Below are 24,958 nucleotides of genomic sequence, written 5' to 3'. Positions count from 1 at the left end.
AAAGCCAAGCACCTGATGAAGAGATGGAGGGAAGATGATCATCTCACAGTAGCAGCAAAGACGCATTAGCTTTGAGGTGCCTGGAGAGCCCGCAGACTTACCTGACTGCACTTGCAGCGAAGTGGTGACTGGAGAATGCTGGGCCTACTATGTGCCAAAAAAGCATTTATCAGAGGGTGAGTGATGACGAGTGTCCCCACTAACGGCAATAATATTAACGGCCAAGGAGAAGGCTCTCCCCAAGCAAGGGAAGTTGGACAAGTTTTCTGAAGTCCGACCTTAGAATGGAAATGGCACAGCGATCTCCTTGATGGTCCCATTCTAGCATGGATGGCATCCTTCAAGCAGTACATTCTTCCCAGCAAGCACTCAAAATCGACTAAGTCTGAGCAGAAGTAGCTCTACGTAAACAGGATCTCCGCAACACCATAGGCCGCGTCCTTGACGTCTAGAGCCACATTGCAGCCCTGGAAGGCACTGTCAACGTCCTCTGCAGGGCAGCTCAAAAACTGAAAAGCTTAAATGGGGATATGATGGTGAGAGAAGAAGACGCTAACAGCTGCTAGAGACGCAACATCGTCTGCTTCGTGGGACTTCAGGAGGGTTTTAAGTGCACAAATCTGGAGAAGTTCCCGAAAACCTGGATCCAAAACTTCCTACCAGCAGACCGGATCTCGTCCCGCTTCTTGAGTGCGCCCACCCGTGGGACACTCATGCAAAAGCCTCTGCCAGGAGGCTCTTCTAGGCCCCTAATCGGCTGCTTCTTTATCTACAGGAACCTCCTCCTCCAGACAGTGAAAAGCCTGGGAGGAGTAATGCAGATTTCGCAGAAGATACTAATCTTCCCAGTCTACACTAAGCTTGCACAAAAGCAAAGAAAATCCTACGCACTGGTAAAGCAGAAGCTCTGCGGAATGAAGATAAAATATATCCCACTGTACCTGACAAAACTGAAGGTCATTCACCAGGGGAAAGCACAACTGTTTGACTACCGAGACCAAGTCTGGTAGTGGGTGGAGGAGCATGCCCACTGCCATCCGGACAAGACCAGAAATTTCAGTCATCTGAGAAGCAGGACAGGTCAATGTATGACCCGAAAGACAGGAAAGGCCTGCACTGCCAGAGATCAAAATGCACACCAAAGGCACTGATGACAGCGATGACACTGGAATGCAGCAATGAAGTGCCAAGCGTCGAAAGCACAAACTCAGGCTCTGACTGGCATCCAGCCAGGGTATTGAACACCAGCGCAAGGCAGACTGTATCCAACCAAGGTGCCACCCTATGCACTTGCTTAAATAGTGCTTTAGTTCTATTGCAAAGCAAGCGGGCGAGGGGAGTAAGTGTCTCTCCTGTTCACTAACAGGGAGTTTATAAAAGTTAGGGCAACATATGCTTCTAGATAGGAATTATGGTGTGGCGGGCTGTTAAGAAAGTAATTCGGTTGAGCTCAGATGGATTTAATAAGGCAGAAGAGGGGCCCTAGACTAGACGATGAGGCAGACACACATTACTCTGTTAGGAAAGAAGCAACAAGCAGAGGCATAATAAAATTGTGATGTGAAAATTAAATGGGACCGTGGAGATGATCAAATGAAGGACTGTCAATCTGTATACACAACACAAGCCCCACATTCTATTACAGGAAATGCACCTTCAGGCACCAAGCGAGACTTCTTTGGGAGGCATGGATCTAAACACAGAGCACCACACAGGGTCCGCAAAGGTTCTCACGAGGTGGCAATCCTACTGCACAGATCATTACCACAGGTGGTCTAAAAAAGATCAATGTGGTAAAATAGGTTGGTCTGTAGCAATACAGGGGATATCATTGTCAATATGCAGTGTTCACGTTCCTCCTACCCTGATCAACAGCGTGGTTCAGATAGTCTCTCAGTTCTACTCCACAATCTGTTGGTGATGATATTGGTCAGATAGGACTTTAATGCTATCATGAATAAAGCCCTTGACATAGACACCCACTCACAATCTGTCAGATCAACACCCTATACAAATAGGTGATCTCCTAGGGGCTAGGCGACGCTCGGCATAAGTGTCACCACGGAATTAAACAGTAAGCGCATTATTCAGCAACCCATGAACGCTTTTCCTGACTAGATTATTTATTGATCCCAGCTGCCAACCTCATTGTCATCCTAGGCACCTGCATATTAACCATACGGTTTTCTGATTATGCCCTGGTAGAGTTACTGCTATGCCACCCACAACCTGGTCCTAGGGGCACTTGGAAACTCAGTGCTTGGTGGCTAAAAGACGAGGCATCCATAGACTTTCTCCCAGATGCAACTGAAGATTACTGTAACCAAAACAGTTCATCAGTATCCTCCCAGGTCACCCTATTTTGAGGCTCTTAAGACAGTAATCAAAGAAATGGCATTCTCCTACGTTCGGGGTAAATAAAGAGACAGTGAGCAAGACATTGTTGAACTCAAGGACATGTTTTTTTACAATGACAATTTTTATTGTTTTTTAATATGCTTGCACCCGTCTTAGACAAGAGCTGTCTGCTAGTCAAAGTCTAAGCGTAAATTGTTGAGGAGGAAATAACAGATACATTGCAAGGTGTTCCTTGGTAATACTATAGAACTGTCCGCTCATTATCTTAATGCAGCTTGCACAAATACTTTTAAGTGAGTAAGTAACGTCCCTTCTGGTTCCCCACGCACACATCCCACCACACCGGATATGCCAATGATGTATAGCTACACTACACAAAGTATCTTATAGCCCATTGCCCCATCAAGGAGTAGCAATTTAAAGGAAGAGTGATCAGCACTGCCACAGGTTTCTCCCATCACATTCATCTACATTTCACAGTATAGAATTAAGCACACAGGGGATTGCATGTATAAATAGAAAACAGTAAGTAGGTTCAGTTTCCTCATCACACTCTTAGACAGATGGAAGCTTGATCCCCTTTACCCATTTCCATGATGGGTTGAGTTGCTGTTTATAAAATGATTACGTTGTCAGGCTTCCTATACATACTACAGAAGTAGCCCTTCATTATCCTCCAACCTTCTTCTCAGACCTGCAATCAATGAACACAAAATACTGGTGCTCAGCAAATATCCTAGAGTATCCTAGCTAAAGAGTATCCTGTTGGCATAAGACAGGGGACTAGAGGTTCGCAACCTTCGTCTTAACTACAGGGCAGCACAGATGGTCACGATTGTGGACTGGGTGTTTCAGGATAGGCAGGACCCGATCCTGCAGCTGGAATGGAAGCTCTTAAAAAACTAGGTACTTTCAATTTTCTATATGATGCCTCCCTCTCCCGTACACACTCCCCACAACCCTCCTACCCCCTGCCCCTCCAGCAGTCATGTCCAACAAACTATGAGACTCCCATTCTTGAGCTGGCGAGAGTTCCTCAAACACATCAAAGGGATCGATATGAGAGCTGGAAGACATCTATATACAACAATGGGCATTTACGTGGTTTGGTGCACCCATTGGATCAGGCCTGGGCTGAAACAGTGAAAATTATTGCCCCAAACACCCTTGAGGATTATGATTTACCTGGTCAGATGTTAGGGGTCTTTAATTATTAGTGCGGAAAATGATGGAGTTATTACGGGGATGGACGGGCACTTAGATAGTGGTAGAAAGGTAGATCCAGCAATGGCAAGTAACTCAGATCTTAACAACAGGGAGTTGAGTCTACCGAGTTGAAATGCTGCTGGGACGAGAACAAAGATTGTTGCACCTTCATTTTCATGTAGTGTGCTTTCAGGAAACTTGGATGACGATTCCCTTCCATATGGAGGGTTACAGTATCATCTGTACCTCAGCTACTGCATCCAATAAAAGGAGGGCAAGGGGCGGCTTGGCATTTCTCATCTAGAACAGTATGCTGGGCAGACTAAGCCATAAATGTACCAAGCTTCCAAATTTTCTGTTATGATTGGAAAGGGGGAAGGCAGTTCATGATCATCTATTTTTATAATAATATTTTTGATAGCTCTCGCATTGATTTGGTCTTTGAATTGGAAATGGAACTGAAAATATTTTTTAAATATCGTTGTTCAGATATTTATATAGTTTGGGTGGGTGATTTTAATATGCATTGTTGCACTTTAAATGCCAGGGGGTCTGCAGTATGTTTAGCAGCAATGATGAGGAAATTTCACACTTTATCCACTCAAGGTATGGGGAGGCTTTAAACAATCTTTTATTAAGTATAATGATCTTTTTGCTTCGGATATTTCCAGCACCTTAAAGGTGAGGTGTCCTTTGTTTTTCTGAATGGTAAATGTAGTACCATTGACTTTATAATAGTATCACACAGCTTAAGCTGTCATGTTACAGGTTTCAGGTTCTCTGTGATCACAATCCCCTTGGTGTGGACTTTGACAGTCCAGTTGGGAAGGACGGGCTGTCATTATTGGGGAAAGATCTAATACTTAGCAGAAGTAATGGTGTTACTGTGTAAGAGAAAAAGATTGACACAGAGACATTTTTAATTGACTAGGTGAGCTAGCATAAGGTAGAGACGTCTCTGGATAATAATACCCAGGGTGTACTAAGTTACAGCCTTTTACCTCTTTAACATCAAATATAAAGGCAGGACTAATGGGAAGCCCACAGACACTAGTAAAGTGGAGCAGGGGTATTGGTTTGATCCAGAATTAGAAAAGTACATAAGGCCTTCAGACAAATGCTTAACATCGTTCTGAGAGCAGATCCCATTATAAGAAAACACTAACACAAAGGAAACAACAAAATAGGAATGAGGCCTTGGATGCTGTAATAGAAGCAAGTAGGCAATCTGCTAAAGTTGCATTCTGGAAAATTATCAATAATCCTTCTTTTCAGAAGGCATCAGGTCATACACTAGAATCTATTATCCCACCGAAGAGCGGGTGACTCATTTCTGTGCTACTTTTAATTCAGAGTTGGATACTTTGGCATGTAGGTCAGTCAAGCAGGAAGAGGGTGGGGGGGTCTGGTATTGCCTTTAAAGTTGAAGGACTTAGTACTGCATTTTATATTTGTTGTAGGGGCAAACCCCAGGGCCAGGTGGGGTGCCCTTAGATTTGTTTCTAGGCTATATGGACTTGTGCTCCCCGCTTACTAACGTTTTAAATGTGTACGCGAAAGTGGGTCCTCCTACGTCTTGGAAAAAGTCGGCGCTTTGTCCCCTTATTTAAAAAAATGGAAAAAAACTGACCTGTTCTCATACAGGCCAATATCCCCCCTAGATTCCTCCATTAAGGTGGCAGAAAGGATACTTTTACTAAGACTGGGCAATGGAAAAGAATATAGTGTGTAATGTTCAATATGACTTAAGAAAAAACATTGATAACACCTGATTTATATATTTGGTGCGGTTCTGTGGTGCTACAATAACCAGTCGTTCACATTCAGTGCTGGTGCATTGAACTATGTTCACTCGGGTCACCCGTGGGTGTGAAACAAAACCTTGTAGAGCTGAGGCATTCGGATTTTCTGGACTTTTTAGTAGTTTCTGATTCCACGCTCAAAAGTCCAATTTTATGCTTAAAAACTGATGTACGGACCATCCACCAAAATATTGGTGTTACCTCCTACTTGTTATATAGGGAGCAATATTTAACATCGATTTATTAAGCACTTGACTGATAAAAGGTTATTCCCCATCAGACTACAGAGTATGAATCTCATGTTTATTGAATCTGTTTGCCAACATGGCACAAACAGCTTCTACTGTGATAGCATTTATTTCAGGGCACACATAACACTTCGCTAAATGAATTCCTAACAGGAAAAGATGCTGAATGAACATATTGAATACCTCTTTGAAATATTTGTAAATTCATATTCTATTGCAAATATTTTCACTAGTGGGTGGAGTTTTGGAGTTTGATTATATAGTTCCCAACACTGGTAGCTTTTAAATGTACAGACTTACACAGTTCTTTGTTGAATAGGTAGTCTACTGAGACCTAGAAGTCTCTTTGAAATATCAAGTACACCAGACATGGTTTGGTGGTCAATTGCCCCATACAGCACAGAATGCTAGAAGGAGTTTGCTAAATAATGACAGTCACCTGTTACGTGTTTGTTGGGTTTTAACCATGTGCTGACATACACATTTTTACACTTCCACAAGTAACACACTTACTGAACTAAGTAATATTAGTCTATAGGCAACTTAGACAATAGGTCATACAAATGGCTTTCATAGGACTAGTTCCTAGACCTTCACAACATGTGCACACATGCAATACATACAATACATGTAAGTAATCCATAAATAGCGCTTTGAGCTAACACAACAGAGTGACAACAAGTCAATGAATCTTGTAAGATTGTAAGAACATTTGGTGGTAAATTGAACTAAACCATATACAGACTGAAATGGGCATACCACTCAAAATTTAAGCAGCACTCTAGCTGCATTTATCTGATGTTTGTAACATCTTTTTTTAAATAATTCTTTTCAGAGGTGGACTGGCATCCAGTCTTTATAAAGAGATGGATCTCAAAGTGAGGTTGTAATAATATTGCCATTTATTCCTCCTTACTACCTGAAGAACTCAGGGGAAACTATTCAAGCAAGTGGGTTTTTAACATAGGCTCCTGCCCATACAAATCAGGGTAGGATTAAAAAAAAAAAAAAAACACACAGTGCCACATGACATTCCTTTAAGGTGTAAGCCCCAAGGGAAGGCTTAATATTTTCAGAAGACTGAAGCTAAACATGACATAAAAGCGGTTTTAAACTAGCTACAATGTCAAGGCATTAGTCTTGCAGATCTATAATGAACACTTCTCCTTTTTTCTAGTTTTAATAAACCTGACAGACCCTATAAAATAGTATTGGACTATAAAAAATTAGACATGCATGTACATAGGTATGCTAAATCACAACACAATTAAAAATCAACCTAATAGGAAATGTACATTTAAAATAACCCTGGATATTTATTTCCATTGGGTTTTACAGCTAAAACAAGGCACCCAAAAAACAGTTTCTAACCGCGTTTCTTGTTCAAATAGGTTTTGGTATAAATATATTCCTATATAAAATAATGTATGGGCTAGTAGTAGTCCTAATTTGTTTGCAGTGAAACAATGGATATCTCACAGGAAGATCCATACTTTAAAATATTTACATAACAAATGATAACTGGCTTTTCTAAATGCCTGACTAGGGGAAAACATTGCTGACTACACAGTTACAAAATTAACTCTTACAAAATACAAATGTGGGCATTTTTAGATAATTTCACAAAGCGGTGATCTATCCAGCACCGGACTATGTGATTATTTCATAGTCTATGCTAAAAAATATATATAATCCCGGCTGTGGATTTCATACTACATTAGATTGACCAAGGGAAGCCTTTTGTAATGGTTTATTTTTTTTCATGTTTTCTGAAATACATTGAACGAAAATGCGTGCAGTAATCTCACATGAACTGTAAATGGACATGTTAGAGACCAAAATAAACCGAGAATTGTTTTTCTTTCTCAGCACTTTTAGGCTACATGCACATCATTCACACTATTGTTGTAAAGAAATTCCATTCCAGTACTAATCACATTTCCACAGCTGAAAGCAATCTTCACTCCCACACAGAGAATTCTGTGGTGTAGTAAATTCCTTCTTTTAAACGCTGTTTGAAGTTTGCAACTCAACTCACGCAGTGCAAGCAGCAATTTTTTATGCAATGTCTTTACAACCCTAATATTAATAAATCATTACATATAATTAACAACTCCTAAAAGTTTAACCATAAAAGTACTACAGAGCTGTTGTATTTGAATGGCTCCACAGTAAGTTGCGGCTAGTTTTGCAGTGCAGGAAATGTTTGGTGCCAGCAACTGCGAGACAGGCAGACACACACTTTTTTGTGTCTCCCCTGGCACAGCAATACCCAATCCCAGCTACTTTCATTATGTAAAGCTGACCCTTTCAGTTCCCAAACTACAGCAGAGTAGGATTCAGTTGTAATGCCCTTTGCAGATTACAATGTACATTGCTTACATTAGCACCTAAACAAATTCAGAGATTCAGAAGAGAAGTCAATAAAGGAATAGAAGTTCTGGGGAAGGTGGCTGTCTTTCAGAGACAAGCTTCCAATGGTCTATGCCACACAACATAAACCATGAACGCAAAGAAATTCACATTTAAGGGAAATGTGTGGCAAACTTTGCTTTGCTGCAGATGATACCTTTCTAAGGAATCTGCAGGTACCCCGATCTCACGCCAAGATCAGCACAGATATTTTAGAAGTGACTTAAGTACCTTCAAAAGGAGACAAGTCTTCAGTTCACTCCTACACCCTCAATTCAAATAACACTTTACTATTTTTATGAACCGGAAGTGAAAGAGAAACATGCTCTCAGATGAGCAAACTACGTTATATTGAATCACTGCAGCTCAGGCATATAATCTGCAGTGTCTAAACTAATACACCGAAATGGGTGTCTAAGGTAGCCATCCTCAATTAAACACACTAGAGGAAAAAGAAATATGTGATGTAATGTTTTTGCCAATAAATGACACCATTTATTTTTTTCAAGACCCGTGAAGACTCCCTACACTATTTTGATTGCCCTTTACGGTGATCTTTTCCTTGACAATTTCAGGGTTAATCATAGATGTAACTATTATTATTTTATATTAGGTTCTGTTGATTCAGGCTCCAGCATCTTATGGGCTCGGGCCACAAAGAAATACTGATATGGTTAGGCGGTCAAAAGGACTTCTAATATCAAAGCCACTGGAGCAGTTTTTGTTCTTCTCATTCAGACAGTGGCCCTGCAGTCGCTTCAATGTTACGTCTGCTATGGGTGTTTATCTGTAATTCCCAATATATTCAAACTAGTAAGCAAATGCTTAGGTGTACGAGCTTTGATATATTCAACAAGTCCTGAGCGCTGGGGTATTTAATGCAGGACTGAGATGGTTGAATGAGCTGTAGGCAGTCTAGAGAGCATTAAATAGTCTGCCTAGAGGAGCAACCAGTGGTTGTACTTTATATTATATGCTCTCTGGAGTATATACCTGTTCAGGACCTCCAGGGGAAGGAGGCAGAAGCAGAACTGTCTGACCCAGAAACTGAACAAACGCGGTTGCCAAACATTCAAGAAGTCAGAACTTAAATATCCAAGGTGATGCATTGCACCTCTACCACCTGTGAAGTTATGGTTTCCAAATCTGCAGCTGGTTGTCTCAAAGTTTGAGAAATGATTCCTGATAAACATGTATTTGAGTTCCTACAGACCGGTCGTTCCAGTTCTTGGGTAGGACTCAGATGGACTGTAATCCTGCTTTCACTGCCTGATTCAAAGTAAAAGAAGTAGTCCATCGCTCACAAGAAAAGCATCATATGCCCGATTCAGTTCAACAGATTCAACAGACCCCTTTTGACAGCAAAGAGTACAACCTCCCAGTCTCTCCCTGCTCTGGAAAAACGACCCCAGGAAAACTACAGTGATACTGGTATCCTGAGTCCCAATCCAGGAACTACAGAGCCTACTATGTCTCCAGCTTTACACCAAGTTCCAGAGGAACCTGTGGCTGCAATTTCTGCAATTCTACGCTCTCAACTACCACTCTGGTTTACCATGAACCCCAACACAAGTCAACATCGATATTCTTAATGCCTTTTGAGCAACAACACTTTCACAATTGAAAGTCTTGAAAGTCACTCAACAGCAATTTCTTCTTGCATATCATTGGTTTTGTGAGAGGCACCTGATACCTCCGTGGTCCTGTGTTTGGATTACTACAACAGTGTTTCTTTTTCATCATGTGGCTGAGAACACTGGCCGTTGTTCTACTGCTACTGAATGGACACTTAACGAACTGTTCCACAACCTGTGGTTCTAGAACTTCAACTGAATCTGTCATGCCATAGAGCTCAACAAGATCTCTAAGCAGGCCCGCATTACCGCATACCCTGTGCTTGAGGGCATAGTCTGGGAAAGGATTCCTTATTAAGGTAAGGGACCCACTGAGACACTGCAATTGCCATATGTGTTGAAAATGTTGATGAATTATATGATTACTACTCATTCCTTTTCAGGTCCATGGGACCCAGATACTGTACAATAAGTTACTGATTGATTTCTCTGTTAATGCTACCGTTGTTAATAAAAGTTCATGTTTTCATGTTCTAAATTATAAAGAAATGTACTGTTTTTAAAATTGTGGTTATTATGAAATTTACAAAATCACTGAATCCTGAGAAATGTACAATTATACACACTATACACGATAGGAACACTGCAAGGCCTTGCACATAAATAAAACTTTCAGAGAAAGTTTTGTTGCTGACGTGTCGAGGACATCTGCTTTTTACTACTCCGCAAAAAACAGAGAAACTTCAGAGAATTTTGATTAAACTTAATTGACACTCACCGACTGCACATTTTCGTTGAAACTCTTACTGTTCAAGGCTACAAACAGTGGAAAGATAACATTACTGATAATAATTTAACTGAAACTATTTACTATGGCATTTTCAATGTGGTTGTATTTGGAATGGTATTTTCCTATTAGACCGTATTTAATGTAAAGCCTTATGGCTTCAACATACATACATATGCTTCAAGGCAATGATTCATGGCTTATTATGCCTATATGCTAACTGTTGCAAACACAAACGAAAAAGTGTGATATTATTTTATTTTTGCTTGTGAAAAAGATTATTTTGAAAGTGTGCCTTGGCACAAAACTAGATTTGATCGATTATGCGCATTAAGTAAAAAATAGCTTGTTAAGACCTGAATTCAAAAAGACATATTTTAACCTCAAGCGGCAAGAAGATCATTTTTTTCCTGCAAAGAGCTTATTTTTCATCTGAGCATGGCGGACTTTCAAAGACAGGATTTCCTACTGATTTGGGTGCCCTGTTGCACAACAACAACCATTTTTTAAACCTGCAACATGGAATACAGTTATCTACAGAGAAGCAGTGCCATAAAGGTGGAATTCTGGTTTTGGGGCAACTATCTGTGAGCACTTGACTTTTGTACAAGCAAAGCAACTGTTTCTAACAAATAGGTTGCACTAACCTGTTGCACAGCACTGCAGTTGCCAATCCTGAAGCATGCAGAAGTTGATGGGTCACCAAAATCACCAAATACTAATCCAAAACCTGCTCTTGCCAGAGAAATGCCACAGACTTCTCTTCTTCATTGGATTCCATCAACAGCAAGGTTGTGCTTCGTCTGCTCCAGCAACATCGGAAAATGATGTGCTTTCTCTGCTCCTTTCAAATCAAGAGCTGTGCTGTCTAATCCAGCAGCTCCTGTTCTATTTGCTCCACTGTGTTTTCACAAACCATCACCGAAGACTAAACAAGGTCAACCTTCGAATTCAGTGAAGAGTGGACATCCACATCACCAATGGAAAGAAACATAGGTGACCCGGATTGCATCCCTATGAATGAAGAAAGTAACTGTACCTGGATTTTTTTTATAAACAGAGTTTTAAATAAGACTGGTTAAACTTTCTTTGCTTTCTTTATATTTTTCTTTCTTTTTGACCCCAATTGCCAAAATCCGAAAATGAAAAAACTTGTCTAGTTCTCTTTTATTGTTCATTATGCATAAACCCCTTGTTTATATTCCTTGCATTTGATGTTGCACATATTAGTGAAAAAAATGTAATGCATATTTCTTATCGAATGTGGGCTGGTGTAAGTATCATGTCTTGCAGACCACTTTTTCACTTCAGTTTGAAGACGTATTATTAAACATGTAACAAGTGATGAATTGCTATCTTTTTAAATGCACATTTCTGGCCTGTGCTTTTATTCTGTAAGTGTATAATAAATATGTCCGATAAGCAAGATCAATCAAAATTGCATTCATTGATCATTTTGACACAATTTGCTTAGAAATTATTCCAGGAATGTCCTAAATCGTATGACTCTTTCCCTTCACAATTCTATTCGATCTATTTCAATCAGTTGCTTTTAGGCTTCTTGTAGTTTTAGGTTCTTAAGCACATACAGGAGAGTTTCATTTTAGGTATAGTCTCCATTTCAGTTAGCCTGTTGAGTTGGTTTGCCTTTGGCCCAGAATCCATCCAAAGTACCATGTTAGACCACAGAGGCTGCCATCTTTGACAATGGAGGCTGCCATTTTTCCTCAAATTGTACAGAATCTTCAACTTGTCTCACTTCGATGCAGATGTCCCCTGTGCCTATCTTTTTAGGAACTGTTATTCAGACACAGACAATAACACAATCCCAAGTGTGATATCAGTCTGGGGCTGGTGCCTTTTTAAAGTCAAATAAGAACAAATTCAGACATATAGCCAAAATAGTGTAGTCTGAATTGACATTCTCTCACCTAATATGTCCATAAGAAAAATCTGGGACACACATCTTGAAGCACATAATCTAGATCAGACATTCCTCACCTTATGTCAGGAATTTCAATCGATGATAAGATTCAGTATATAAGGACTGTCACTTGACCACTTAAGTGAGAAACGTCACCCAGGTCGTAGAAGCAGATCCAGATAAGCACGGCACCCAATTCCATCTAGACTGAATAAGCCTCCAGGTGGACCCCCTGAAGCTCTGAGAAGCATTCCATTCTGCCTTCACATACTGATGCCGGCATTGTGTTTTCTCGTAGACACAATATCCTAGTGCTTGGCCTTGTGCTCGAAATAGCTGAGAAGCTATTCCAAGCAGACAACAAACTCTGTTGTCTGGGTATGTACACTACCTCTGAAACTCAGGCTTATTATTTATTCATCTGCTTGAACTAACACAGCGCTTACAGATGATGCGGTGCTGGTGTAAGGGCTATAAATTGGAACGTTACGATTTTTCCCTGTTTTCATTGTTATTGAAACGTTCAGCTACGTTTTATTATTTTCGTGTGATGTTATCAATATTATTTGCCCAGCATGTACCCTTTCTTGTGATCTTGAGTGTGTAAATCATTAATGAACGATTATTTTGATTATTCTTGTGAGAGGAGGAGCGGCAATGTTTGATTAAGTAACTCTCTAAGACAAAAAAGTTCTTGTAGTAATCAGTCCTCAAACAATAAAGTTCAGGTTTCTTCTTTATTTGGATTTCCAACAACAGTTCATAAGAAGTATAATCCAGTAGATTTTGAACAACCAAATTTTAAATTAATTTCACAGTCCCCCATTTTTTTTTTTATATCAGCCTAATTATTTGGATTGCCATTGCTCCACGTTATATTTTGGATGGAGTTCTGTGGGGCTACAATAACAAGTCTTTCACATTCAGCATTGGTGCATTGAACTAAGTTCACTCGTTTTACCGTAGGTGCGAAACCAAACCTTCTACAGCTGACCAGGAGACTCAGGTTCCACAACAATCCGAGTCTGATTTTGTTTGCTTTAATGGGTCTGTCCACTTTACCACTGCTAACCATTGCCAAAGTGCATCGTTTCAACATGATGAAATAGGCTTACACCCAATTGCCACATTTAATTTACTTGTAAGTCACTAGTAAAGTGGCTCTTTATGTACCCAGGGCCTGTAAATTATATGCTACTAGTGGGCTTGCAGCACTGATATCGCCACTCACTTAAGTAGCCATTTAAACCGGTCTCAGGCCTTCCATTGCAGCCCATGTTTAATGTATAAAACTGCCATTTGAGCTGGCAAAATAAACCTTTTGCTAGCCCTAAACCTTCCTTTTTAATACTTTCAGTCAACTCCTAGGATAGCTCCTAAACGGCCCCCAAGGCTTGAGAGCAAAAAGGAAAGTCATGTTTGGTGTCTAGAGAATTGTAATTTAAGACCTCCTCTAGTGGTAAAGTCAGACTTGAAGTCACAATTCTGAAAACACTTTTGGAAAGTTGGCATTTTTTCGTCCTAAACATTTAGTGCATGCAGCCTGTTCCTGGGTCACATGACTAGGTGTAGTTAGCAGTTGGCCTTTGTGTATTCCTCCAGACAGTATCCCAATAGAGGGTCTGGGTGTTGGCAGGATGGGCCATCTAGGCTCAATGGGGTCAAGGGGGCGGGTGACACCTACCATACCTGCAATGCAAATGCAAATGCTCTGACCCAGCACACCCACTAAGGGTTTTACACTAGTCTAATGTAACCCCAGACAATTAGAAGCCAGGGTAAGGAGGACAGAAATTCGACATATCTGTGTTGGGAAAACTCTAGAACCTTCTCCCACTTCAATGTGGGCACCAGGTATAAATATTGGACCCTCGGACCCAACTCATCGATACACTCCTGGACCTCTGTATACTACAGAAGAAGGATGCCCTGCTGCTTGACGCTTACCCTACATGCTGAGAAGGAAAGCTGGGCCTGCACCCAGGCTGAATGACTCTAAAGGTCAGCTAACTGGACTTCTGTTCTGAGCTACAGGGACACAACACGCTCCAGAGCCTCCCCGCAACTGCCCAGCTGACCTGCTGCCTTGGACTAGAGGGACAAACACAGGTTAATTTAGTGATGTTTGTGTTTCATCCCAACAAGGACTGTGGCTGGCCATTTACTACCTCCTTGAAGCTGGTTGCAAAACCTGTGGGCCTTTTTTTTATGAGCAATGGCTGGGTCAATGGGGTATGGGAAATGTCAAGGGGGAACAGCTTCTTTTACTTCAGCTGGGGGCCAGAAGTATGAGAGAAGACTGTGGCCTGGCACAGAAACATCCTGCAGCCTCCACAGCTCCTCTTAGGTCTTGCGGTCCGGTGGCTCTGGGCCCAGAACCATCGGGTCCAGAGTTTGAGGGTGCAATAACTCAGGGTCTGGAGGCACCTGAGAACTTGTAGTTGCCTGGAACTGTATCACCTGTGGAGATACAGTGACAGGCAAATCATGAGGGCATTAATGTGTGCATAATGTACATTTGAGATATTGGAGGGGTTGGTGGCAGGCTACTATGTATAACTCATCTTATATTAAATACAGGTGTCCTTGGTTGTTTAGCATTTAAATTTGAGAATTCAGGCCTGTCCTTCCATTTTCTTAGAGATCATTCAAAGTCTTGAAGGTACTACTTCAAACAGACACTACCACTGTAACTGCAGGGGAGAAATGGTCTTCACTGAAAGTACATCTCTAAAACAAGCAAAGTATGCATGAGGTGAAAGCTGGCATCCTGAAAACCATGCTTTGGATATACAGTGAATGATCAGTATGCTCGTGGAAAACCCGCAGAGTATCTATCAAAGAAACATCTAAATCTGTAACAACCTCATCTCTAGAATATGCGTCTTCGCTGGTCGTTGACTAGGTACTTCAAAGGTTCCTCTTTGCAGTCTGGCATGATGTAACATGGTAAGAACATGGCTCATGTGCTACATCTCTAAACTCTCAGGTGGACTGTAAGTTCTGTTTTTAGTTCTGGTGTGGGCAAATATAACATCTTTCCAGAGTTCATAAGGAGACTTATACAGCTCGCTCATCTAGGGGTGGATAAGCAGGGTAGCACTGGATAGGAATAACCAAATATCTTTGTTTTTTATTCCATATTTGTCAACATCTTGTGGTACTCCAAAACAGCATACACTGGGATCTGTGCGAAGATTACCTGTTTTTGTTGTTTCTTCACAACTATTATGTCTATGAATGCTAAGAAACAAATAAAAAGTATGCCACATTTGCTATGCATGAAATCATTTTTTTGCTTAAAGTTTGTCTTTGCTGATGGCAAGTTATTGATGACAAACTGCAACTCACTCTATATATGTTTCATATATGTGCTTTCCCCTGTGTATACTCTCTGATGCCCAATTAGATTTGAAAACTCACAGAGGCTCTTTCCACAGCCACTGAAAAAGTATGTTTGTCTCCTTTGTGTGTTTGCTAATGTGCCAGGAGGATAATAAATCAGAGAAGTCCTTACTATATTACTATCTGTGTGGATTTACAGATCAGAGCAAGGGATGACAAACTTATCCTACATGTTTTACTCCCCGCACCCCAGCATGTTTGTGTTGGGCTAATGGCATTTTAGATGTAATGAAGGCTAAAACTATTTTCACATTCACTGCAAGTTTATGCCTTTTCTCCTGCATGCTTTCACTGGTGGCCCTTAAGCCAATAAAGCCCTTTCCACATTTACTGCAGGAGCACTGTTTTATTCCTGTGTTTTCACTGTTCGATCTTTAATTTTCATGAGTCAATAAATATTTTGCCACATTCACTGGAAGGCGGAGTTCTTCTCCAGTCTGCATTTGCTGAAGGGTATTTAGCTTCACTGGTTCAATAAAGCTTTTTCCGCATTCACTGCTGGTGTATGGTTTTTTCCATGTGTTTGCTGATGGATCTTTAGATGCGCTAGTTGACTAAAGCTCTTTCCACATTCACATCTGTATGGTTTTTCTTCTGAATGTGTTCGTTGATGGATCTTTAGGGTTCCTGATTGCATAAAAGTCTTTCCACATTCACTACATGTGTATGGTTTTTCTCCTGTATGGATTCGCTGGTGGGTCTTTAGGTTTCCTGAGTGATGAAAACTCTTTCCACATTCACTGCATGTGTATGGTTCTTCCCCTGTGTGAGTTCGCCAATGTAATTTTAGATTGAATGACTTATGAAAGCTCCTGCCACATTCAGTGCAACTATACAGTTTTTCACCAGTGTGCATTCGTTGGTGGTATTTTAAGGTTGTTGGTTGATAAAAGCTCTTTCCGCATTCCTTGCAGGTGTATGGTTTTTCCCCCGTGTGTATTCGGCAATGTAGTTTTAGATTGAATGACTTATTAAAGCTCCTGCCACATTCAGTGCAGCTGTACAGTTTTTCACCTGTGTGCATTCGTTGGTGGTATTTTAAGGTTGTTAACTGCTTAAGGTTCTTTCCACATTCACTGCAACTGTATGGTTTTTCTCCTGAGTGTGTTCGTTGGTGGTATTTTAAGGTTGATGAGTGAGCAAAGTTCTTTCCACATTCACTGCATGTGTAGGGCTTTTCTCCTGTATGTGTTCGCTCATGGGTCTTTAGGTGTGCTGATTGAATAAAGCATTTTCCACATTCGCTGCATATGTATGGTTTTTCACCTGTGTGTGTTCTTTGGTGGTATTTTAAGGTTGCTGAATGAGCAAAACACTTTCCACATACACTGCATATGTATGTTTTTTCACCTGTGTGTATTTCCTGGTGCAACTTTAGCTTGTATGACTTACTAAAGCTCTTGCCACATTCAATGCAACTGTATGGTTTCTCATCCATATGTGTTTGTTGGTGGTATTTTAATGTTGATGCGCGAGCAGAGTGTTTATCGCATTCACTGCATGTATGTAGTTTTTCTATTGTGTGTGTTCACTGGTGGTTCTTTAAGACTGGCGAATGAGTAAATCTCTATCCACATTCACTGCATTTAAATGGGTTTCCCCCCTGTGTGTGTTCTCTGATGGCTCTTATGACTTACTGACTCAGTAAAGCTCTTTCCACATTCGCTGCATGTCTATGTGTTTTGTGCTGCATGAATTGACTGATGGCACAATCAACCTGTTTCTGCATTCACTCTATATGAATGAGGTTTCCCTGTGTGTGTTTGCTTATAGATCTTTAGGTTTGATGAAGCTGTTTCCACATTCCCTGCATGTGTATGGTTTGTCTTCTGCGTGTGTTCATGGAAGCAGTTTTAGATGAACTAAATGAATACAACTCTCTTCACATTTACTGCATTTGTAGGTCTTTCTCCTGTATGTACTCGCTGATGGCTATTTAGATTTGATGAGTGACTAAAGCTTTTTTCACATTCATTACAGGTGTATGATTTATTCTGTGTTTGGTGATGGCTTTTTAGGTGTGAAGAGTGGGTAAAGCTCATTCCACATTCACTGCATGTGTTTGCTTTATCTCCTGTATGAGTCTTTTAAAGCACCCTGTTGAACTGATTACTCATTAGAAATCTTTTTACATGATTTAAAACTGAATGTTTTTTGATCATGTGATTTGCTGAAAATAGTGTAGCATTAATAGGTGATTAAAATCCTTCTTTCAAGTACTGCACAGGAAAGGTTTTTCTTCTCTCTTTGTTTGCGAGAGGACTCTTGGTTGTGATGGTTGATCAACAGTCTTGTCACATTCATGTGGCCTTTAAAGGTCTGCTCTTTTCCAGTAGTTTGTATGGTAGAGCCAAAATAGCATTTATGATGGACTAACAACACAGCAAGGTTGTTTTTAGCCGAAGGGTGTTATGTGGTATCTCTTATTATCTTGCCCTGGTGTTAACGTTGTAACTTTATTTTATTCAAATGTTATCGATCTAGTAGCATGGGGATCCTTAGCCCCTTGAAACCACGATTGTTCTTGATGTTTCTTCATGTAAGAGATTCTCTGCCTCCCAATTCATATTCTATTTCCTTATTGCTGTTTGCAATCAGTTCTGGCTCTTCTTGAATATAGGATTTATTTCCGGTACTAAAGTATTTTCTTCATGATTTTCCCTCTTATGTATTCATGAATCTGGTTTCTGTGGGTTTAAAGAAATTAGTAATCACTTAATGTACATGTTACGTCATAGCTACATAACTTTTAGTAAATGCAGACTTTGACCCGGATGTCTTAGCCATTAATTACTCTGGGCCACAATTCAGTTCATCATTTTGCTCACTGTACAACTTGATAAAGGAACCATCCTTATGCAAATCCACATTGTTTTGCTCCAAAAGAAATAGTCTAATCTGAACTAACAGGCCAGGTTTCCTCTGAACAGGCACAAAGCAACACCAGAGAGGGTTTTACCTTCTCGTCTAGTCAGTGAGATGCAGCTTATGGCCTTTAGCAGAGCACGCCAATTATTAAAAATGCCTCTACTTCAACACATGTATATGCGAGCAAAGAATAAGCAGTAAACTAAATGAATAAAATAAATCTATTTACGACAAGAGTGTCTGAACAGTAGAATCATTTTCAAGACAGAAGTCAAAATGCAGGGACTAAATAGGAATTAATTGGTATAATTTTGTGGTTTAGGATATTGTAATATTCATCATCTAAGACAGCGACCAGATATTGCCCATTTCACCCCAAGGCACTGTTAGGAAGACCGACATACTTTAGTGTGTTACTAACAGATGCTGCTATGATCATGCAGATACAAAACGGATGTACAGAGTTTGAACATATATGTGATAATGGTCAGTTTATTAGGTGCACGATAGCACACAAATAGTTTAGGATTCAGGGTGGGATCTTCTTGATATCAACTGCTTGTGCCCTACTGGGAAACAGTAAACTGAATCATGGTATTAGATGGATGGGTGGATGTTTTAATAGGAACTGTGTGCTGAGCCGGATTAAAACACCTAGCAAGGGAAAGATGAGACTCAAACGTGGTGTAATGAGCCTGCAATTAGCCAGAAATTGAAGTGTCCCTGAAAAGATTCACAAGCAGCTCACAAAAAGGGTGCTAAACTAAATGAGGACCTGGGAAGAGGACACAAAATGTGGCGTAATGTGCTGTATTCCTCAGATATGTTGCCCTCTAAAACATGACAGAATTTGATTATGTAACTGTCACTCTTGTCGGTGCTTAATTTGTAAAACAATAGCTAGAGCTCTTCTCAGGAGGCCACTGCAGCTTGCACCACACATTGCTCCTGCCATGCTGCCAATGATCGTACCAACTCAACTGCTAGCCATCACACTCCTATAAGTGTAATAATTCAGACCATTCCAGGCCCCCAGTGCTATAAGAATGGCTTTGGTGGCAAGTAATAGTCTTTTTTAATGTATATTGAGTTACTAATTAACTGTTGTTGTGGTCATCTCTAAATTAAGCAGACTGTCACATGGGCCGGTGTTGACAGTCAAGTGTCAGTGCTAAGCAGCCAAAACCACCAGCTCAAATTAAGCACTGGTCTTGCTGCAGAGTACCCTAGTAGATGTTGGTGTAAATGACTGAGAAGTATTGCAATTTTCAAATATGTATTAATATGTAATTGATGCTTTGCAGAGTCAGAATATTGCCTTACTTTAAAAATAAAAGCATATTTTTATTTTAAAATAAAATCTGTACATTCACTGACACATCTCTTGAAAGTAGGAGCTCACTGTTCAACACAAAAAATGGAGAATAAATAAACCACAACAATAAAAAGAATCTCAAAAAGAGTAGGGGGTCTACGGGATATAAGTTTAAAGACTCAAACAGAAAAGATCCCAATCCACAATATAAGTACAAAACTAACTGTGAGTCTATAGGGCAAGGTGAACTTCATACAACAGCACTATCAAAATACGTTCCTACCAAGATATCACTATAGATATGTGCATGCATTATGAGATCGCATGAATGCATCAAAGGTTCCCATCACCCACATAGAGTGGCTTGCCTCATCATTTGGGAAACCAGGGACTTTTATCTAAGAACCGGATGCCACCAGGTTGTCATGAGGCAAGGTTCAGGATACGTCCCGGATGCTCGTATGGCAATGTTGTAAAAAATGAGAGGATCACTCTAGGACATTGTGTGGGGTGATGTGTGCAGTGCAATAAAGTGAATGTGTATAATAAAATTGGGAGCAAGGCACAAAGATAAGTTTAATAAAGTGCTGCCTTGATACCAAATTAAAACAGTGCTAATGACAGCTTTAACAAATAACTGTGATGGAAGTGGTCGACATGTTTCAGCCTTGGGTAAATATGCCCTGGCTTTCGTCAGGACCAAGTAAGCTACTGCAACTATAATTGTGAAAAAAAGGTAAAACATACAACCTGCACCTGAAATAGGTGTGGAAGAAATTACCTGTGAAATGAGGACAAACATAATGAATAATGCTGTTTAAAAGTGAACCCTTATGAATGATAGGTCACACAATGCATCAAATTAATGCTCAATTATGCCCAATACATATTAGTAGAGACACCTTTTCAGCAGGATAAAGGTACAAAAAGTTTTATTCACTTACCCGAATAAATCTGGGTATTAGCCTCACCTCACCTGGCAACTGCTCAGGAAATAGGAGGCCCCGCTCTGAAATAATAAATGAGAGGCATGGTCCATCGTATAATGTGGCACACTACCTTCAAAAAGTGGGAGACGCTTATCCTTAAAAACCAAGGGCAGAAACACATGGGCGTAGTCCTGTGGCCGAGGTAGAGCCCTACCTGGGCCAAATGTTACTAACGGTTATCTTGAAGTAAGTACAGAAAAAGCGTGGCGTTGTTGCCTAGTGTACTTGCATTCAGCAATGATGTTCAACTGCGCTCATCTCTACTGATAAATCTAGTTTTATCTCTCGTGATAAATGCATGTACACAAAGTGCCAAAGGAAACAAAATAAGGATCGAAATCTCGTTTGAGAAGGAGCTAGCTTAAAGCCCTTCTCATGTGACCGCAGCGGCATGACCAAATAGAAAAAGTATCATATGCATGACATCGCTAGCGTGCAACTCAATTCACGCATGCAGCCCCTCTCGTTATATTTCGACAGTATTGCAAAATAGTGCACCGATCTTACCTCTCCGTCGGTACCTCGGGCAACTGCTGAGCCGGAGGGGAGGTAAGCGGTCTTCATGCCTCTAGGCACTCTAGGTAGCGAATTGTATAAGAAACCTCAGACAAAAAATTCCCTTCTGAGTTTTCAAAGCTACCATCCTAAATCACTCCGACAGAATTTACCAATAGGACAGTTCCTTAGAATTCGCAGGAATTGTTCTACGAAAGACAGTTTCTTGTCCCATGCTGACCAACTCTCAAAACAATTGAAAGCCAGACATTATCCATCCCACCTGGTGAAAAAAGCTTATAAACGAGCGTCCAACAACAACAGAGACGCCTTACTTGAACCTCCAGTTCCTAAGGAACCATTGTCTAGAATGACAATAGTTACCACTTTTAGCACATTTTCCAACAGTGTCCAAAAGTCGGTACGTAGACACTGGCATATTTTGAATGTTGCAAACGAGAAGATTCCACCTCCTTTGTTCTCTTTTAAGCGAGGGATGAGTTTGCGCGATAACCTCGTGCACACAAGACCCAAAAGTAAGCCACCCTCAGTAGTGTCAACACTGTGGGACCTTCCACCAGTACAGGGCCACTACCCTTGTGGTTCCTGTTCTGTATGTCCCCAGACACAACAAGCGAAATCAATTGATCTAGGGTTGGCAAAACCTTGGATCTTACGAAAACATACAAACTGCAATTCTGACAGGGTGATTTATCAGATAACATGCCCTTGCTCACTTCGATACATTGGTATGACCACACGTAAGATCAAGACTCGTATCAGTGAGCATAAGAGCACTATAAGGCGCAACAAACAAGCCACCAGATTGACTAGTCACTTCCTTGCTCTTAATCACAAACCTGAGGACTTGAGATGGACCATTTTGGAACAACCTTTCATTCCATCGCATATTAGTGACATTACGCAATTTCTTTTCCTCAAAGAGCAGAAATGGGTGTTTAAATTGAAGAGCGATGTCCAAGGTTTGAATGACCAGATACCTTGGACATCTTTGTGATGACCAGTAATCTAAGTACCAGTGTGGTTGGTCGGGAGTTTCCCTATATAACATGTGTAGATATTCTTGCTAATATTCAGTAGTCTGGAGTGTCAGCGCGATTCCCTGTGAGACTTATACCAACACTGTTACATTATTGTTTATACAACGGCCTCAGAACTGCTGGCAGAAAGTACTAGTTTTCTTTATGCACTCATGTGCCACAAAAGTATAAGCGCGCACCACTTGGTATACTCCCACAATCAAGCTGTAAGCGTCCCTACACGTTATTACACTCTGGGGTCGAACCTTCACTGACTAGGCTACTGGATTGCTTGGCACTCTAACTACATTTCCCAGGATGCCCAGATCACGTGTGCCCTTGTGTAATTCTGATCTAGGGCGATTTCCCCTCAGTTCTAGAAAATTATGTGTATACCTCCTGCTGTTGGTCACCGGGTCATTATAGTCGGGTAATTTTTAAGCAGACCATGTTACCTCTCCGGTACATCTACACGCGTATTTAAAACACTATACGCGCGTTTTACTGAGCACACTTTGATCAGTTTTAATGTCTTGTACAATTATAATTAGGGATCTGGTGTTCGAACAAGACATGTTAGTATTCCGTAATACTAATTTTAGTTCTAGAGACAGACTATTACTGATCAGGTTTTTGCACAGTTCTATATCTGAACTACAACCCCCATGATGCCTGGATCACGTGCTATCGCGTCATCAGTAGGTGCCCACTGTGGACGCTGTTCCGGCATTTTTGGCATCCGGAGAGGTTAAATGACTGAAGGCATGAAGACCGCTTACCTCCCCTCCGGCTCAGCAGTTGCCCGAGGTACCGACGGAGAGGTAAGATCGGTGCACTATTTTGCAATACTGTCGAAATATAACGAGAGGGGCTGCATGCGTGAATTGAGTTGCACGCTAGCGATGTCATGCATATGATACTTTTTCTATTTGGTCATGCCGCTGCGGTCACATGAGAAGGGCTTTAAGCTAGCTCCTTCTCAAACGAGATTTCGATCCTTATTTTGTTTCCTTTGGCACTTTGTGTACATGCATTTATCACGAGAGATAAAACTAGATTTATCAGTAGAGATGAGCGCAGTTGAACATCATTGCTGAATGCAAGTACACTAGGCAACAACGCCACGCTTTTTCTGTACTTACTTCAAGATAACCGTTAGTAACATTTGGCCCAGGTAGGGCTCTACCTCGGCCACAGGACTACGCCCATGTGTTTCTGCCCTTGGTTTTTAAGGATAAGCGTCTCCCACTTTTTGAAGGTAGTGTGCCACATTATACGATGGACCATGCCTCTCATTTATTATTTCAGAGCGGGGCCTCCTATTTCCTGAGCAGTTGCCAGGTGAGGTGAGGCTAATACCCAGATTTATTCGGGTAAGTGAATAAAACTTTTTGTACCTTTATCCTGCTGAAAAGGTGTCTCTACTAATATGTATTGGGCATAATTGAGCATTAATTTGATGCATTGTGTGACCTATCATTCATAAGGGTTCACTTTTAAACAGCATTATTCATTATGTTTGTCCTCATTTCACAGGTAATTTCTTCCACACCTATTTCAGGTGCAGGTTGTATGTTTTACCTTTTTTTCACAATTATAGTTGCAGTAGCTTACTTGGTCCTGACGAAAGCCAGGGCATATTTACCCAAGGCTGAAACATGTCGACCACTTCCATCACAGTTATTTGTTAAAACTGTCATTAGCACTGTTTTAATTTGGTATCAAGGCAGCACTTTATTAAACTTATCTTTGTGCCTTGCTCCCAATTTTATTATACACATTCACTTTATTGCACTGCACACATCACCCCACACAATGTCCTAGAGTGATCCTCTCATTTTTTACAACATTGCCATACGAGCATCCGGGACGTATCCTGAACCTTGCCTCATGACAACCTGGTGGCATCCGGTTCTTAGATAAAAGTCCCTGGTTTCCCAAATGATGAGGCAAGCCACTCTATGTGGGTGATGGGAACCTTTGATGCATTCATGCGATCTCATAATGCATGCACATATCTATAGTGATATCTTGGTAGGAACGTATTTTGATAGTGCTGTTGTATGAAGTTCACCTTGCCCTATAGACTCACAGTTAGTTTTGTATGAATAAATAAACCAGCCACTGAGTACAGTTGGCGTCAAATGTTGTGTTGAATCAATCAATCAAGAAAGCTTTGGAAAAAAAAAAAGACTCAAACCTCTTAATTGTGCAATTCTTACTGTTTTCCATCGCTTTGGTGATTATCTAGAGTTTTTTTTCCTACCTTTATTTTAACTTTCAACATCTTTGCGGCAGATGTACACAGACATTTGGCAAGATAAGCAGCAATCAACAGAGCACTCATTAGTAAGTTGACTAGCATGGCATAGAACTTTACTGTTCACAGCAGCACACTGGGATGCTTCACCCCAGCCAGTATCACTCATTGTCCCTATTTGGCCCACTCCTGCTAATATCGGAGTCATGTGAGTCACTCTCATCCTGATTGTCGTTCAAAAACACCTCACACATTTCCCTCCATTCCCTGAGGCT

General features: G+C 40.8%; 1 protein-coding gene across 1 annotated transcript in view; it reads right to left on the bottom strand.

Moving 5' to 3' along the window:
• Positions 1-13,037: 13,037 nt before the first annotated feature.
• Positions 13,038-24,958, bottom strand: part of LOC146799904 (uncharacterized) — a 49,627-nt gene continuing 37,706 nt past the window's right edge. Inside the window, exon 2 of the mRNA XM_085620832.1 lies at positions 13,038-18,403. Within this exon, the coding sequence (XP_085476958.1) occupies positions 16,180-17,154 (975 nt within the window). The 5' untranslated portion in view covers positions 17,155-18,403 and the 3' untranslated portion in view covers positions 13,038-16,179. The remainder of the gene's footprint in view (positions 18,404-24,958) is intronic.

This window comes from Triturus cristatus, chromosome 8, assembly GCF_964204655.1.
Source record: "Triturus cristatus chromosome 8, aTriCri1.1, whole genome shotgun sequence".
In the NCBI taxonomy this organism is placed as follows: domain Eukaryota; kingdom Metazoa; phylum Chordata; class Amphibia; order Caudata; family Salamandridae; genus Triturus; species Triturus cristatus.
Note: the sequence above shows the minus strand (reverse complement) of the source record. Positions and strands in the feature narration are given on the sequence as shown.